Source organism: Protomyctophum bolini (genome assembly GCF_963924005.1).
Source record: "Protomyctophum bolini genome assembly, chromosome: 4".
Classification (NCBI taxonomy): Eukaryota; Metazoa; Chordata; class Actinopteri; order Myctophiformes; family Myctophidae; genus Protomyctophum; species Protomyctophum bolini.
The window spans coordinates 49,965,675-49,984,862 of record NC_137865.1 but is presented as its reverse complement, the minus strand read 5'-3'; the positions used below and the strand labels follow the sequence as shown (position 1 = coordinate 49,984,862).

General features: G+C 44.6%; 1 protein-coding gene across 1 annotated transcript; it reads right to left on the bottom strand.

Annotated features, from left to right (window-relative positions):
* Window positions 1-547: 547 nt before the first annotated feature.
* Window positions 548-1,672, bottom strand: LOC308314658 (kelch domain-containing protein 3-like; the record flags this gene model as incomplete). The annotated part of the gene is made up of 1 exon (XM_080762290.1): window positions 548-1,672. One exon carries the CDS (start codon window positions 1,670-1,672, stop codon window positions 548-550), a length of 1,125 nt encoding a protein of 374 aa, XP_080618416.1.
* Window positions 1,673-19,188: the final 17,516 nt, after the last annotated feature.

Genomic DNA, 19,188 nt, shown 5'->3' with positions numbered 1-19,188 from the left:
GAACAATCCTTGTAGTTGTCTTTTTTGCATTGTTAATATTGTATTTGTGTTGTCTCAGCCTTGTAGCTATTGTTTTACCTGTTTCTCCGACATATTGTAAGGCTTAAAATGTGGCTTACAATGTAAGTATTTTTCCACTTCATTTTTTTAAATAAACACAGTTGCTGGTGCTGGCTGTTATCTGTTGTTTAATCTCCAACATGCATTTTGTAGTTCTATTTTTAACTATTTGTTTGGGTTTGAAGTATTCTGGTCTCTGGCGTGCTGGTGTGTTGATTCCTTTTAGCTTGCTGTGTACCAGATAGTCTTTAAGATTTTTGTTTTTTCTGTAGGCCGATAATCCATTTTTTTCCCTTTTTTTAAGTTTTGCTAAAACTGCCATTTTTTGGCAGAAGGAGAAGGAAAAAAACTAACAACAATAGAAGACCAAGTGACGGAACAATTGTCATTGTTTGATGCCTAGCTGAATGGTTAGAGAGCCTGTCTGGAGAGAAGGAGTCTCCTGAGGTTTGAATCTCAGTAAGTGATGCTGAGAGGTGGCTCACCATCAGGTGGGATGAGATGTTGATCCATCATTTCTTGATCTTTCTGCTGTTCCTTCGTCTGGAATGTGGTCTCGGTTGTTGTTGTTGTTGTCGTTGGTTGTCATGGCTGCCAGTTCCCACCTGATGTCGTGTGGGAGTTCTGATTGGTCCTGAGCGTACTGAATAACTTCTAGCTTACATAACGTCTTAAGACAAGGACTCAAGTCTAAGATGAACAGCTCATCAGAGGTAGTGTCATCTCCTTTTCTTCCTCCAAAGAGGATGATACAATCTCCCACAATGCAACAGCACATACTATGCATTGGACATGGTCCTTTCCCCTTGGGCTCAACCTTCTTCCAGGAGAAGGTCTCTGGACTGAATTTCCACACATCATTGATGTTCTGGTTACCGTTCCAGCCACCAAATATGTACAGCTCTCCATTGTAGGTAAATGCTGAATGACAACAGCGTCCTTCTGGTAGAAGTTGTGCAGAAGGTGTGTCCAGCCAGGCGTTTGTCTCTGTGTCAAACACTCTGATGGTGTTGTAGACCCCCTGGTACCACCTCCAGCCCCCGAATGCAAACATCTTGGTACCAATGATGGTGGCAGAGTGACGTGATGAAGCAGCAGGTGGAGTTCCTCGGGTGTTAATTAAAGTCCAGACCATTGTGCTGGTGTCCAACTTGTACATGTCATTAGTGCATCCAGTCAGCTTGGTGTCTCCTCCATGGATAAACATGACCTTCTCCAACACACAGGCTGAGTGGTAGCGCCTCTCCTCTGGAACAGTCCCAGAAACCCTGGGTTGGAACCATCTGTGGGCGTCGACATCAAATGCATAAAGCACATTGCAGTAAGGATAGCCTCCCCAGATGTAGACTGTATCTTCAACCAACACAGCTGTGTGGCCCCAGCGCTGGGATGGGACCTCAAGGTTACCGTCTCCTCTTCCAGGTTCCACTGGAGGTAACTTCTTCCAGCATAAAGACATTGTGTTGAAGACATGGACATCCATCTGTTCCATGATGTTGATGGTCCATCCATCACAGTAGCCTCCAAAGGAATACAGATTGTTCCTCACTGCTACAGCAGCATGAAAGACTCGCTTTGGTCCTCCTGCTTTGGAAACAGTCCAAGACAACATCACTCTGTCTGTCTGTCTGTCTGTCAAACTGTCTGTCAAACTGTCTGTCTGTCTCGCTCTCTTCTCTCTCTCGACGTCTACAGTCATTTTCAACACGGTGCATCATCTTATATCTTCTGGTGTGAAATCACACGAAGCACAAACTGTTGCCATGCACGCCTTAACGACGCCAATTAGTGCAGCTGTTCTTCATCTGCACCCTTTGAACTCTATTGCTATTTTTATTACTGCATTGCGGCTACCTTGGGGTCTATGGATCTATGGATCTATGGGTCTTCCACACGCTACAGGGTTCCCTAACACAGAGCTGTGTAGAGGGCAGAGTAGCCTCGGTCCTGGTAGCCTCTGGGACTAACGTCATGGGACTGACGTCATCTCCCAGGTGCTGTTTTCTCCGCCGTGCGAAAAACAGCTGTATACAACCACGATACAACCTCACTTCACTATGCTCAGCCTGAACTGAATTAAATCACTGTATTATCAACAGGTGATGAGATGTACCGTGTAGCCAGCTGTAACAATATTGGTGTGTAATTTGTGTATTCTCTCTGCAGACGTGACCAAACCTCCACCAAACCTCACTTCAGCCGTAGCTGAGAACATCATGGCTGCTGCCTCCGGGAGTGAACCACGACAGGCTGCGAAGAGAATGAGACTCTGGACACTTACCATGTGAGTTGTTGTGTTCAAGCTGCTGTGTGTTGATACTCCAAGCACAGGAGGACAGAATTCAAACTGGATGCCTGTCTGTCTGTACACACTGTAAAACTAATTTTATTTTTTTTGCATCCAATGCATGTGTGGCATATGGTACTTTCTGGTGCTATGCATGTTTTTTTTTATATACAGAACCTTTCCAAAAAATTGGAATGTCATGGAAAAGTTGGTTTATTTGTTTATCTTTACACAATTGTGGCTTCCAGCTCATAAAAACCCACTAAAACAGAATTTCTAAAAAATTGAATACTGTGAAGAAATCAACATTTACTCATCTGAATGCCACATTGAGAAATTATAGGATCACATCAAATCAATCAAAATATGGTACTTTCAAAACAGTAAATGTCAATCTTCAATACTTGGTTGGGAACCCCTTTGCCTTCATCACTGCCTCGATACGCTGTGGCAATCAGCTGAGGCAATCAGCCTGTGGCATTGAGGCACTCAGCCTGTGGCATTGAGGCACTCAGCCTGTGGCATTGAGGCACTCAGCCTGTGGCATTGAGGCACTCGGCCTGTGGCATTGAGTGGGCATTGAGGCACTCAGCCTGTGGCATTGAGGCACTCAGCCTGTGGCATTGAGGCACTCAGCCTGTGGCATTGAGTGGGCATTGAGGCACTCAGCCTGTGGCATTGAGGCACTCAGCCTGTGGCATTGAGGCACTCAGCCTGTGGCATTGAGGCACTCAGCCTGTGGCATTGAGGCACTCAGCCTGTGGCAGCATTGCCCCCCGGGAGTTCTGGAAGCCCAGGTTTCCTTGGTGCTTGCTAATCAGCTCTTCTTTGTTTCTGGGTCTGGTGCCCCTCATTTTCCTCCTGGTCAAAACCCCATAGATTCTCAAGGGGGTTTTTGGTCCGGCGAGTTGGCTGGCCAGTCAAGCACAGTGATGGCATGGGCATCAAACCAGGGTGTGGTGCTTCCTGCGGTATATGGGCGGGGCCAGGTTCTGCTGGAAGATGACATCTGCATCTCCATACAGATCCTCAGCAGAAGGAATCATGAAGTCCTCTAAAACATTCTGGTATAGACTGTTGTGGTGACCTTGGATGTAAGAAAGCAGAGTCAGTCATGATTCGGGGTGCAATGTGCAGTGCAGGTGTTGATCAACCCTGCTTGGTGATTTCTAATTGATTTCTAATTCACAGTATTCCTCTTCTTTTTTTTTTTTAATGTTTTAGAGGGTTTTATGAGCTGGAAGCCACAATTGTGTAAAGATAAACAAATAAATACTTGAAATCGTTTATGTTGTGTGCACTGAATCTATAATCTATGAAAAGGAATTTTGGATGGAATTATGGAAATAAACCAACTTTTCCATGATATTATATTTTTTTTGAAAAGGTGCTGTAATGTATCCGTTCTGTGTTCTTTTAAGGTGCTAGAGCAAATCCGTCTGCCTCTCATAAGCCCCTCCTCCTACCGCCACACTGTGATTGAGTCTCTGGATGTGGTGAAAGAACACCGGGGCTGCCAGAGGTTCATCTCTGAGGCCAAAGACCAGCCCTTGTGTAACACAGCACGCCCACGCAGGACCGCAGGTACCCGTCCTCACACATTGTAAAGGTATATTCAGTGATTTCACTCAAAAAAACCGTAGGTTTCGTTTTTTGGCTGTGGGACCTAAGCCTTCGTCCAATCAGGATAGAGAGTCAAACACGAAACCTAAGGTTTTTTTGACCCCCACAGGGGTTAACTGGGGACACGGAGGAACTCCTTATATGGTCAGCACACTCTATAGTAGAGAGGATTATCACAACAAAACAAAAAAAATAAGTGATATTTGAATGAAGTGAAATCACTGAATATACCTTAACGGTTTGTATGATGCACAATATTGATTTTTTTTGCAGCCGATATACCGATATCGATAACTTCTTGCTTCTCAAGACGGAGAAGTACCGATACTAATAACCGATAATAATAAATATATAGACAGGCATGACAATGACATACTAGTGATTAACGGTATACATGTAACACAGCTTTGACCTCAGCGGCTCACCCAACGGTACGGGACATTTTTACATTGAAGTGTTTTTATTCACCTGGGCATTTCTCACATATCATTTGTCAGGATTCCCTGAAGGGGTCAAAGAAAGTCTATTTTATTTCATTTGTTTTTTACCTTGCACGTCTGGTTATATTTGGTAATGTAGTTGGCCCTTGGGTGTTTTTAATATTTTCTAAAATGGCCCCCTTTGAAAACAGTTTGGACACCCCTGCTCCATTGGTATAGGCCTATGAGTTCAGGTGGCACTTTGTCCCCTGTGTGAGCTAGGAGGTGGCATTGAATCATGTTGGTACAGTAGGCCATCACCACATGGAGGAAATGAGCTCATGTCTGTCTACTGTACGGGTCATGCTTTGCAGCGCTAATGTCTGTACAGTATGTACAATTATACACACCTGGAGTACAGGAGAGAGTGTATGGTGGCTCAACCATAACGGAAAGATTATGTCATCTAGCAAACATGACATAAATCAATGCTGTAATAAATTAATATAGTATATTTGCAATGTTGTATCCACTGTTTTTTCACAAGAATGTAGTACTGTTTCCTACAATAAATTATGTGTGAGTAAAGGCCCCTTTTTTAAATCTAAGCCTCTGGGACTAGAGGGCAGAGTAGCCTCGGTCCTGGTAGCCTCTGGGACTAGAGGGCAGAGTAGCCCCGGTCCTGGTAGCCTCTGGGACTAGAGGGCAGAGTAGCCCCGGTCCTGGTAGCCTCTGGGACTAGAGGGCAGAGTAGCCTCGGTCCTGGTAGCCTCTGGGACTAGAGGGCAGAGTAGCCTCGGTCCTGGTAGCCTCTGGGACTAGAGGGCAGAGTAGCCTCTGTCCTGGTAGCCTCTGGGACTAGAGGGCAGAGTAGCCCCGGTCCTGGTAGCCTCTGGGACTAGAGGGCAGAGTAGCCTCGGTCCTGGTAGCCTCTGGGACTAGAGGGCAGAGTAGCCTCGGTCCTGGTAGCCTCTGGGACTAGAGGGCAGAGTAGCCTCGGTCCTGGTAGCCTCTGGGACTAGAGGGCAGAGTAGCCTCGGTCCTGGTAGCCTCTGGGACTAGAGGGCAGAGTAGCCATATTTAAACCTCCAGGAAAATCCGTGTTGAGGTTCTTGATCCATTGTTTTTCATTACAACGTCTTTGTCCTACTGTCCAGTTGGGACTGTGTTGAAGTCCAGATACTTTTAGAGCTTCAATGCCATGTGCCATGTAATGTTGAACAATCCTTGTAGTTGTCTTTTTTGCATTGTTAATATTGTATTTGTTTTGTCTCAGCCTTGTAGCTATTGTTTTACCTGTTTCTCCGACATATTGTAAGGCTTAAAATGTGGCTTACAATGTAAGCCACATTTTTCACTTCATTTTTTTTAAATAAACACAGTTGCTGGTGCTGGCTGTTATCTGTTTAATCTCCAACATGCGTTTTGTAGTTTTTTAACTATTTGTTTGGGTTTGAAGTATTCTGGTCTCTGGCGTGCTGGTGTGTTGATTCCTTTTAGCTTGCTGTGTGCCAGATAGTCTTTAAGATTTTTGTTTTTTCTGTAGGCCGATAATCAATTTTTCGCTAAAGTTTCTCTAAAACTGCCATTTTTTGGCAGAAGGAGAAGGAAAAAAACTAACAACAATAGAAGACCAAGTGACGGAACAATTGTCATTGTTTGATGCCTAGCTGAATGGTTAGAGAGCTTGTCTGGAGAGAAGGAGTCTCCTGAGGTTTGAATCTCAGTAAGTGATGCTGAGAGGTGACTCACCATCAGGTGGGATGAGATGTTGATCCATCATTTCTTGATCTTTCTGCTGTTCCTTCGTCTGGAATGTGGTCTCGGTGTTGTTGTTGTTGTCGTTGGTTGTCATGGCTGCCAGTTCCCACCTGATGTCGTGTGGGAGTTCTGATTGGTCCAGAGCGTACTGAATAACTTCTAGCTTACATAACGTCTTAAGACAAGGACTCAAGTCTAAGATGAACAGCTCATCAGAGATAGTGTGATCTCCTTTTCTTCCTCCATAGAGGATGATACAATCTCCCACAATGCAACAGCACATACCACGCATTGGACATGGTCTTTTCCCCTTGGGCTCAACCTTCTTCCAGGAGAAGGTCTCTGGACTGAATTTCCACACATCATTGATGTTCTGGTTACCTTTCCAGCCACCAAGTATGTACAGCTCACCATTGTAGATAAATGCTGAATGACAACAGTGTCCTTCTGGTAGAAGTTGTGCAGAAGGTGTGTCCAGCCAGGCGTTTGTCTCTGTGTCAAACACTCTGATGGTGTTGTAGACCGCCTGGGGCCCCCTCCAGCCCCCGAATACAAACATCTTGGTACCAATGCTGGTGGCAGAGTGATATCCTGAAGCAAGAGGTGGAGTTCCTCTGGTGTTAATTAAAGCCCAGACCATTGTGCTTGTGTCCAACTTGTACATGTCATTAGTGTATCCAGTCAGCTTGGTGTGTCCTCCATGGATAAACATGACCTTCTCCAACACACAGGCTGAGTGGTATTTCCTCTCCTCTGGAACAGTCCCAGAAACCCTGGGTTGGAACCATCTGTGGGAGTCAACATCAAATGAATAAAGCACACTGCAGTAAGGCCTCCCTCCCCAGATGTAGACTGTATCTTCAACCAACACAGCTGTGTGGCCCCAGCGCTGGGATGGGACCTCAAGGTGACCGTCTCCTCTTCCAGGTTCCACTGGAGGTAACTTCTTCCAGCATAAAGACACTGTGTTGAAGACATGGACATCCATCTGTTCCATGTTGTTGATGGTCCATCCATCACAGTATCCTCCAAAGGAATACAGATTGTTCCTCACTGCTACAGCAGCATGAAAGACTCCCTTTGGTCCTCCTGCTTTGGAAACGGTCCAAGACAACATCACTCTGTCTGTCTGTCTGTCTGTCAAACTGTCTGTCTGTCTCGATCTCTTCTCTCTCTCGACGTCTACAGTCATTTTCAACACGGTGCATCATCTTATATCTTCTGGTGTGAAATCACACGAGACACAAACTGTTGCCATGCACGCCTTAACGACGCCAATTAGTGCAGCTGTTCTTCATCTGCACCCTTTGAACTCTATTGCTGTATTTATTACTTCATTGCGGCTACCTTGGGGTCTATGGATCCATGGATCTATGGGTCTACGGATCTATGGGTCTTCCACACGTATAGCATAGTATAGTATATATGTATAGTTTATAATATAGTTTCATTATATAGATATTCCACTGTTACGTTCTTAGCTTACGCATGTTTCATGATAAATGCTTTTTATGTGATGCATTCCCATGCTTTTTTGTTCTTGCTTAATGTAAGTCAATCTGGATTAAGAGCGTCTACTAAATGCCTAAATTGTAAATTGCTACGGCGTTCCCTAACACTGAGCTGTGTTGTATTTTGTGTGTGTGTGTGTGTGTGTGTGTGTGTGTGTGTGTGTGTGTGTGTGTGTGTGTGTGTTTGTGTGTGTGTGCGTGCGCGCGCGCGTGCACACTCAAGCTGACTGGCTGAGCACGGAATGTGATGTATGGTGACAACAGTGCCGCTCACGTCACGCGGGTGTGATATTTTTCTCCATATCGCTGTGTGAGAGACAGTCCACTGAGCAACTCAAAGTGAGGCTGAATGACAAGCATTTTGCATTCTGGCTCTTTGAGGGGATCTAGCGCCCCCCTATGGCCAGCTTGGTGTGTTTGTGTGTTCTCAGGGGCGGCCTTAGGAATCTGGAGGCCCGTTTCAAGACCAAATATGAGGCCCCCACATACCTATGACATCATTATTTTGTTGAGGCCCCCCTGAGGGTGGAGGCCCGTTTCAATTGAAACTGGTGAAACATACTTAACCCATTCTGACCGGGAACCCATTTTGGTGTTAGCATCATGTTATGCTTTAGCTATTGAAAAATAGCAGATCTACAAGCTCATAGCGCGCCACCGAGTGGCGCGCTACGAGCTTGTAGGTCTGCTATTTTTGAAAAATCGAAGAACGACTGACATTTTCAAAATCTGATCTCAGGTCAGAATGGGTTCATCAGACCAGTGTGTGTCCACCAGTGGAAACCTCGTATGAATCTGATCTGACATTTTTAGAATCTGATCTCAGGTCAGAATGGGTTAATCAGACCAGTGTGTGTCCAGTGGAAACCTCGTATGAATCTGATCTCAGGTCAGAATGGGTTAATAAGCTGTTAAGAAAATTGTTGTTTTGATGTCATCTCTGCCTCTGTGCAGTTGTGTCCTAAATTCCTATAACCTATGGGCCCTACTTGATGGATATGTGACAGGTGTCATTCAAACTCAAGTCAAAGCTGCTCTCCCTCAGGGTGGTGGTTGTTGAGATAATGTGAAGAACAGATGAGATGCACTCACTGTGATTTGTGGAATGTATTGATAGATGGAAGACGTTCTGACACCCAGAACAGCACAGATTCAGCTGTGATAAAGAAGGATGGATGAATTGCGTTTGTTTGTTTTGGTGTTTTATTGTTTTGTGAGTGATTTCTTGTATTAACCCATTCTGAACGGGAACCCATTTTGGTGTTGGCATCATGTTATGCTTTAGCTATTGAAAAATAGCAGATCTACAAGCTCATAGCGCGCCACCGAGTGGCGCGCTACGAGCTTGTAGGTCTGCTATTTTTTGAAAAATCGAAGAACGACTGCCATTTTTAGAATCTGATCTCAGGTCAGAATGGGTTAATCAGACCAGTGTGTGCCCAGTGGAAACCTCGTATGAATCTGATCTCAGGTCAGAATGGGTTAATATAGTGATTCTCAGCGAGTGAGTTGAAGTGTCTCCGCTGCAGTGGTGATGTTGGGTTGGTAGAGGAGCAGTGGTGATGTTGGGTTGGTAGAGGAGCAGTGGTGATGTTGGGTTGGTAGAGGAGCAGTGGTGATGTTGGGTTGGTAGAGGAGCAGTGGTGATGTTGGGTTGGTAGAGGAGCAGTGGTGATGTTGGGTTGGTAGAGGAGCAGTGGTGATGTTGGGTTGGTAGAGGAGCAGTGGTGATGTTGGGTTGGTAGAGGAGCAGTGGTGATGTTGGGTTGGTAGAGGAGCAGTGGTGATGTTGGGTTGGTAGAGGAGCAGTGGTGATGTTGGGTTGGTAGAGGAGCAGTGGTGATGTTGGGTTGGTAGAGGAGCAGTGGTGATGTTGGGTTGGTAGAGGAGCAGTGGTGATGTTGGGTTGGTAGAGGAGCAGTGGTGATGTTGGGTTGGTAGAGGAGCAGTGGTGATGTTGGGTTGGTAGAGGAGCAGTGGTGATGTTGGGTTGGTAGAGGAGCAGTGGTGATGTTGGGTTGGTAGAGGAGCAGTGGTGATGTTGGGTTGGTAGAGGAGCAGTGGTGATGTTGGGTTGGTAGAGGAGCAGTGGTGATGTTGGGTTGGTAGAGGAGCAGTGGTGATGTTGGGTTGGTAGAGGAGCAGTGGTGATGTTGGGTTGGTAGAGGAGCAGTGGTGATGTTGGGTTGGTAGAGGAGCAGTGGTGATGTTGGGTTGGTAGAGGAGCAGTGGTGATGTTGGGTTGGTAGAGGAGCAGTGGTGATGTTGGGTTGGTAGAGGAGCAGTGGTGATGTTGGGTTGGTAGAGGAGCAGTGGTGATGTTGGGTTGGTAGAGGAGCAGTGGTGATGTTGGGTTGGTAGAGGAGCAGTGGTGATGTTGGGTTGGTAGAGGAGCAGTGGTGATGTTGGGTTGGTAGAGGAGCAGTGGTGATGTTGGGTTGGTAGAGGAGCAGTGGTGATGTTGGGTTGGTAGAGGAGCAGTGGTGATGTTGGGTTGGTAGAGGAGCAGTGGTGATGTTGGGTTGGTAGAGGAGCAGTGGTGATGTTGGGTTGGTAGAGGAGCAGTGGTGATGTTGGGTTGGTAGAGGAGCAGTGGTGATGTTGGGTTGGTAGAGGAGCAGTGGTGATGTTGGGTTGGTAGAGGAGCAGTGGTGATGTTGGGTTGGTAGAGGAGCAGTGGTGATGTTGGGTTGGTAGAGGAGCAGTGGTGATGTTGGGTTGGTAGAGGAGCAGTGGTGATGTTGGGTTGGTAGAGGAGCAGTGGTGATGTTGGGTTGGTAGAGGAGCAGTGGTGATGTTGGGTTGGTAGAGGAGCAGTGGTGATGTTGGGTTGGTAGAGGAGCAGTGGTGATGTTGGGTTGGTAGAGGAGCAGTGGTGATGTTGGGTTGGTAGAGGAGCAGTGGTGATGTTGGGTTGGTAGAGGAGCAGTGGTGATGTTGGGTTGGTAGAGGAGCAGTGGTGATGTTGGGTTGGTAGAGGAGCAGTGGTGATGTTGGGTTGGTAGAGGAGCAGTGGTGATGTTGGGTTGGTAGAGGAGCAGTGGTGATGTTGGGTTGGTAGAGGAGCAGTGGTGATGTTGGGTTGGTAGAGGAGCAGCGTTGCAATGAAGTGAGGAGCTGCTGTATTGATATAGCTACAAACAAAGTGAAGTGTTAGGAAAGGAAAGGAAATAAGGTACTATGTTTACCCAGGGTAACTGGACTAAGAAAAGGAAAGGTACCATGTTTACCCTGCAGGGTAACTGGACTAAGGAAAGGAAAGGTACTATGTTTACCCAGGGTAACTGGACTAAGCTCAAGAACTTGTTTACAGCCAGGCCCTGCTCATAGAACATTTCATGGTAGAGGTTCAATGCCTTGCTCGAGGGCACTTCAGCGGTGGTGATTTTAACGTGCCGTCCGGGGATACGAACTATAGCGACCTTCCGATATCAAGACCGCTCCGTAAACCGTTTCGGCCACCGCTGCAGCCGTTAAATAGATGGATATCTGGACAGTGCAGTTAGCAGGGTAGGGTCAACATAATGAAGTGTTAAATAGACGGATATCTGGACAGTGCAGTTAGCAGGGTGTAGGGTCAACATAATGAAGTGTTAAATAGATGGATATCTGGACAGTGCAGTTAGCAGGGTAGGGTCAACATAATGAAGTGTTAAATAGACGGATGTCTGGACAGTGCAGTTAGCAGGGTAGGGTCAACATAATGAAGTGTTAAATAGATGGATATCTGGACAGTGCAGTTAGCAGGGTATAGGGTCAACATAATGAAGTGTTAAATAGATGGATATCTGGACAGTGCAGTTAGCAGGGTATAGGGTCAACATAATGAAGTGTTAAATAGATGGATATCTGGACAGTGCAGTTAGCAGGGTATAGGGTCAACATAATGAAGTGTTAAATAGATGGATATCTGGACAGTGCAGTTAGCAGGGTATAGGGTCAACATAATGAAGTGTTTATAGATGGATATCTGGACAGTGCAGTTAGCAGGGTATAGGGTCAACATAATGAAGTGTTAAATAGATGGATATCTGGACAGTGCAGTTAGCAGGGTATAGGGTCAACATAATGAAGTGTTTATAGATGGATATCTGGACAGTGCAGTTAGCAGGGTATAGGGTCAACATAATGAAGTGTTAAATAGATGGATATCTGGACAGTGCAGTTAGCAGGGTATAGGGTCAACATAATGAAGTGTTAAATACACGGATACCTGGACAGTGCAGTTAGCAGGGTGTAGGGTCAACGTGTCAGATGTACTGAAGGGTATATATATCTTATATATGGAGACACACCAAATACACTATGCTAGCTTTTACATACACATTTTATACGGTTGAAATGAATACATAGTCTTTGACCCTGGCCTTCACGCTCATTTCAGAACTAAAAAGCCTTCTGCACAGTATCTCTCTCTCACACACACACACGCACGCACACACACACGCACACACGCACGCACACACACACACACACACACACACACACACACACACACACACACACACGCACACACACGCACGCACGCACGCAAGAAACGCACGCGCACCGCAGAAGAGAGAAAGTTCTGTTTTAATTTCAAGTGCGCTAAAAAAACTATTCATTATGAACGGACCGGAGCCCACGTGGGAATATCTCTGCCTCAAAAGTTATGGAAAAGCAAACGCACTAAAAGGTTGTGGTGGTGTTTGTGTTGGACGGTGAACTCTGTGATGAATGAAATGAAAGTTGTGTGATTTTTGCCAGCTCTGTAGCCACCCAGGTGTAGACATTTAAGAAGACGAAAGAAAAAGGTTCATATATAAAAAACCCAATACATTTCCCAACTGATCATTTTAATTCCTTTGTTGACTTTGAGCGTTTTATATTTTTATTGCTTTAACCCATTTTGGGCGGGAAACCCTCTTGGTGTTTATTAGCATTTATGTCATGCTTTATAGCTATTGAAAAATAGCAGATCTACAAGCTCATAGCGCCACGAGCTTGTATAGGTCTGCTGTTTTCGTAAAAGTCGTAAAAATGTGGTGCAAATCTTTGAATATATATTTTTCCGAGCGAACATTTTTTAACTCAAATATTGGCTTCTGGGGGGGGGGTCCCTGGAACTACATATTTTGAGATTGGGGGTCCGTGGCCCAATAGAGATAATTCTGGGGGTCCTTGACATGAAAAAGGTTGAGCACCACTGACATAGAAACATGGGTTTTTCTGAAAAATGCTAGGACATTTTTTTTAATCGACCTCAGTCCAATATGGGTTATAAACAGAACGAGGTGTGCATTGATATTCTATTGCAAATCTTTCTTTGCATAACAACATATCACTTATACTAAACAGTCACGTTGTTGTAGTTGGAACCATTTTTTGCTTTGGGGGTTTTGCTTGAATTAGACTGTTGTGACAGTGTGGTGGTTTTTGTTTGTTTTGCTTTGTTTTTTAAAGTGATGAAAAGTCTGGGTTCGGAACTATGCTGTGTCAGTTATACCTCACCACAGCGAAGCCTTATTAGCCCATTCTGACCTGAGATCAGATTCTAAAAATGTCTTCTACATCCTGACAGTTTTCCATTCTGACCTGAGATCAGATTCTAAAAATGTCTTCTACATCCTGACAGTTTTCATTCTGACCTGAGATCAGATTCTAAAAATGTCTTCTACATCCTGACAGTTTTCATTCTGACCTGAGATCAGATTCTAAAAATGTCTTCTACGTCCTGACAGTTTTCATTCTGACCTGAGATCAGATTCTAAAAATGTCTTCTACGTCCTGACAGTTTTCATTCTGACCTGAGATCAGATTCTAAAAATGTCTTCTATGTCAGTCGCTCTTCGATTTTTCTTCGAGTGGCGCGCTACGAGCTTGTAGATCTGCTATTTTTAATAGCTAAAGCATAACGTAATGCTAACACCAAAAGGGTGTTCCCGTCTAAAATGGGTTAGAAATGGCAGTTGCCAAATCTATAAACTTCTACATTGGAGAGATTGTTGCTGCGGCCTGAGAAAATAATACTGAAGATCAACATCACTTATCCTTTGCACTTTTCATAATGATGTATTGTGTATTTGGCCCTCAAACAAGAATTCTCTTATGCCAACAATATTTTCAATTTGTTAAGCGTTTGTTTCAGTGACTTATTTCTATATAAAGGCACATCTTTTTACTTCTCCTGATCTTGTTTCAGTAAATTCAGTCAGACAGACAACTCTTAGAGTGAATTTAGAATAAATATTTATTGAGCATAGATATATGAAGCATATGGCGTCAGGGCTCTCTCCCTGTTCATTTTAACATTTTAGTTAAATTATAAGCCAAGTAGAATTATGAATGCAGGGGGATCAATAGAAACAGAGCCTGTATATACAGGTGGGCAGTGATCAGGAGAATTGCCTTAGTTTTTTCCTTAGTCTCCTGAACTCCTGAACACAGTATTTTGCGTTGAGCAACTTTGTTTTTCGAAATCCATAGTGTTGGGTTGCGCCCCGAAGATATCTGATCTACAAGCTCACAACGAGTCATGTTGCGACGCGTTGTGAGCTTGTAGATCTGCTATTTTCGTTATTTCTGGTCCTAAAGTGCACCCTCTTACGGGATTTCAGCCCCTGCCTCTCTAACACTCTCTGCATGTCAATTCAATTCAATTCAATTCAAAGGGCTTTATTGGCATGAGAAAACGTACGTTTACATTACCAAAGCAGAAAGAACAATACAACAATACAGCAATACAATCAAAATAAAAATGACGTAGGCCTACATTTGAAAGTCAGAATCTTCAATAGATCAACTTCTATGTACCAAGATCACTCGATGCAGGTATAGTGCAGGAATATACACGATGATTAGTCTTTAGGGTGGTTGTGTTCCATTTGATATCCTTCTCCTATCACAGCAACTCACAAATCTTGCTGCTGTGTTTGCACATTGTTGTACTTCGCCCAGCAGATATGGGAGTTTTTTGTCATTGGTCATGTTTTCAAAATCTCTGTGTGGTTGTAATCTGTGGGAAGTATGTGTCTCTGATGTCTTGGTACAATGGACAGATGGTTAGGAAGTGTAGCTCGGTTTCCACTTCGTTTAGTGTGCACTGGCAGTGGGTGCATATAGTCTGTCTTCTCTCGGGATACAGGTCTGCCTATGACGGCCTTTCTCCATCGCGAGACTGTGCTCACTGAGTCTGTACCTAGTTTTTTCTTTGTCCCTGGACATTATGGATGGTTGTCCCTCTGCAGTGAACTTCTGTCCTGCTTTCTTTATGTCTGGAACAAGTGGGGCATCGTGGGCGGTATATTTATTTCCCAAAACACTACTCTTTGCTTTGGTACAGACTGTGTGTCAGACTGAATTGTTTTGGTACAGACTGTGTGTTCAGACTGAATTGCTTTGGTACAGACTGTGTGTTCAGACTGAATTGTTTTGGTACAGACTGTGTTGTCAGACTGAATTGTTTTGGTACAGACTGTTTGTTCAGACTGAATTGTTTTGGTACAGACTGTGTGTTCAGACTGAATTGTTTTGGTACAGACTGTGTGTGTCAGACTGAATTGTTTTGGTACAGACTGTGTGTTCAGACTGAATTGTTTTGGTACAGACTGTGTGTTCAGACTGAATTGTTTTGGTACAGACTGTGTGTTCAGACTGAACTGCTTTGGTACAGACTGTGTGTTCAGACTGAATTGTTTTGGTACAGACTGTGTTGTCAGACTGAAATGTTTTGGTACAGACTGTGTTGTCAGACTGAATTGTTTTGGTACACAGACTGTGTGTGCCAGACTGAATTGTTTTGGTACAGACTGTGTTGTCAGACTGAATTGATGAACCCAGAAACCTTTTGTTTGCTTTTTCCCGAAGAATGGCCGCCTCATGGCTGACCCTCCAAGGATTCTTTATAAAAATAAAAAAGAGGATGACTCGATGAGGTCATGATAAAGGAGCTATCCAGGGATGGGGAGAGAGAGGATATGTTGATGCTGAGAATCCAGCAGCCAATGTGTGTCTTTACTGTAACGTATGTGTGTGTTTGTTGATGATGTCAGGTTGTATAACCCATTTCGTGTGGGAACCCGTTTTGGTGTTATAGCATCATGTTATGCTTTAGCTATTGAAAAATAGCAGATCTACAAGCTCATAGCGCGCCACCGAGTGGCGCGCTACGAGCTTGTAGGTCTGCTATTTTTGGAAGAATCGAAGAACGACTGACATAGAAACATAGCTTTTTCAGAAAACTGTCAGGATGTAGAAGAACATTTTTAGAATCTGATCTCAGGTCAGAATGGGATAATGTGGAAACACTGAAAAGTTGCCAAACGTGCCAAAGGAGAGGACAGCGGGCTGGCTGAGAAAGTAATACGTTTGAGTAATTCAGGGGGTGCCGCATGCTGTGTGTAGACCACAATGTATAAACACAGTGTGAGGAGTCCGTAGTGGTCTACAGGCCTGGGTGTGTGTGTGTGTGTGTGTGTGTGTGTGTGTGTGTGTGTGTGTGTGTGTGTGTGTGTGTGTGTGTGTGTGTGTGTGTGTGTGTGTGTGTGTGTGTGTGTGTGTGTGTGCGTGTGCGTGCGTGTGTGTGTGTGTGGGGGGGTGCTGGATTTATTGCTAAATTATCTGGCTGTGGTATCGGCCTCTGTGTCCGTCTGTACGCTAGTGGAAAATCCCAGAGGTGAAGAAAGCGCTCATCTGGTGGAATAACCACCACTGACTGAAGATGATACAGAATGCTTACCAGGCACTTTGTTTCCAGGCCCTGCAGGGAGCAAGAGAACACAGAACACTTTATTCTCTGTTTTCTTTTTAGATATTAGTCTGTATTATTTGCATATTTATTCCATTTAGGCCCCGACGTCGAAATGTATAAAATGTCTTCTAAATTCGGACAGTTTTTTCTGTCAGGATTTGCGACACATTTTCACGATTTTTTTCAAAAAAAAATAGCAGACCTGCAAGCTCGTACCCCCAAATATATATATATGTAATTGGCCGCCGACCCCCATCTGAAAACATGTTGTTCCAGGGACCCCCCTCCCAGAAGCAAAGATTTGAGTAAAAAATGTTCACTCTGAAAGAATATATTCAAAGATTTGTGCCACATTTTCACGACTTAACCAAATAGCAGACCTACAAGCTCGTAGCGCGCCACTCTGTGGCGCGCTACGAGCTTGTAGGAGCTTGTAGGAGCTTGTAGATCTGCTATTTTCCAATAGCTAAATTATAACATAATGTTTAAAACAACCAAAAGGGGTTCCCGCCCAGAATGGGTTATTCCATGGTTAATATGTTGTGTAACACAAGAAGACATCTCTTAGGTTTTGTTCTCACGAAGTCAAACTTCCAGAAGAAGAAAACCAACGGATTGTCCTCCTGTTTGTTTTCAACAGGGTTTATTGTATTTTAATTTAGTTTTCTTCAACTTTTCTGCCTCGATACCCTAAACAATAATTAACCACATGGGTGGTTCTATTTCGTCCCTGCTGACCGCCAGAGGCGGTGCTTTAAGCATGAATATGTCCTTCGCGCATGCGTCGTCGAGTGTTGTATACAAACAAAGTCAATTTTGACCCCGTGATGACCCGAAGTAGTCTATATCTTCCGGCAGTCTGCAGGGGATCAGTCTCTAATTTTTCTCGCGCGTCGTGGTGAGAAATTTGCACTGGGCTGCGAGGTATTGCTATGCAATACAATATGCAGCTACGGTGCCTGTACCTGGTCGCCGGTAGTTCTGTGACGGCGTGACTGCCTGTCGGAGTAGCGTTTGTTCGCCCTCCAGGAACTGCGACTATGGTTTTCTATCTCCTCGATGAATGGAGTTTATTTCGCGGATTCACGTGGACGCAGGAGCGTCCAATCTCTCTCGCCGGTAAGGAAGGCTAACCCCCCTCGGACAAAAGGTACGTTATCGTTTAAAGTGGTGCTATCCCCGCTAAACAGACGTCCAAATGATATGATATATATTTTTATCATGGCATAACCTCTTGTGAGTATAGGCTGCGTTCGCGCCGCCTCCCTGCTCTGCATAAAAGTTTTGTTCGACTGTGAACGCTAACAGACGTTCAAATTATATGATTATTGTATCATGGCATAACCTCTTGTAAGTATAGGCTGCGTTCGCGCCGCCTCCCTGCTCTGCATACAAAGTTTTGTTCAACTGTGAACGCTAGCGCTTATTATAAGCGACTATAAGACCTGCCGAAGGATAAGAACACTGTCATAATATTACCTTCGTTTGATAAACACGCTACTGTCAAGCTTTGGTTAGCCCCTGCTGATGGCAAGCATTGTCGCTACATACTCTCAGCAGTCGACATATAACTTATGACTTAAGTTAGTTAAGGCTAACCGGCATTTTCTGTTTGACAAGCCCCGCTGGCCAAAGCCATATACCAATATTGGCAGCATTCAAGCTTAACCGCTTTTGCGAATAGCTTGTATTCTTGTTGTTATTATTAGCCCGGTACAGGAGCAGCTACCTGCGTCCTCCCAGGGTATTGATGTTGCTACCAGTATAGTCTGTAGCTAAATAGCTATTGGTGTACATAGCCTGTCTGGTTGTTAACCCAGCTGGCCCCCAGCAGTGGGCCTAGCTGAAGCTGCTACCAGTATGTATTAGTATACAGTATTATTTTATATTATTTTATTTTAATGTGAAGCACTTTGAGTTACATTTTATGTATGAAAATGTGCTATATAAATAAAAGTTTATTATTATTATTAGGTCTGGAGCTCAAAGCTCCATTAACAGTTTCTTGCATATACAGTGGGTACAACTTGGTTTGTCCACCTGTAGGTCCCATTAACCCAGCTGGTCCCCAGCACAGGGTATCTGGCACTGCTGCCAGCGTAGCTCACAGCAGCTACCAGTAGTTTAAAGTTAAAGCTGTTTATGAACAGGCTATAGCTTGTCTTGTTTTTTAGTAGCCCAGCTGGTCTCCATGCAGCATAGATCTCTAACTGGCGCTGCTACCTGTAGTTGTAGCCCAAGCGCTTATTATACTATCTAAGATAAAAAAAGCTATCTGTGTATAGCTTGCTTTACTGTTGGCCCAGCTGGTACAGGGCAGGCAGCGTATGCGCTCCGCTCCTCCAGCATACGGCCAGCTTGATGTTACTTACTACTAATGTTTGTTAGCTCAAGCATTTATTAACAGCTATCGGTGTATAGCTTGTTCTGTTCTTAGCTGCAGCTGATACAGGCAGCGTACGCGCTCCCTTCCTTCGGCAGGCGGCCCCCATTGGTGGAGCCATCGGTTGTAGCCTTTTCTCCAAAACTAGCTTGTGTCGGTTTATTTAACCAAACTTCTGGCTGGGGTAGGCAGCGTTAGTGCTCCCTCCTCCCAGCATGAATGCGTAGTAGTGCACACTTGACTAGTGTATTGGAAGTGTCTTTTGTTTCGCTCTGGACTAGCAAACATAAATTACAATAGTCTGGTTGCCCTTTTAGGGCAACCACACTAATAATAATGCACTTGGAGTTTGGATAAATGTCATAGTGCTGGGATAAGCGTTCGCATAGGAAACACTACAGCTGCTACATAGCAGC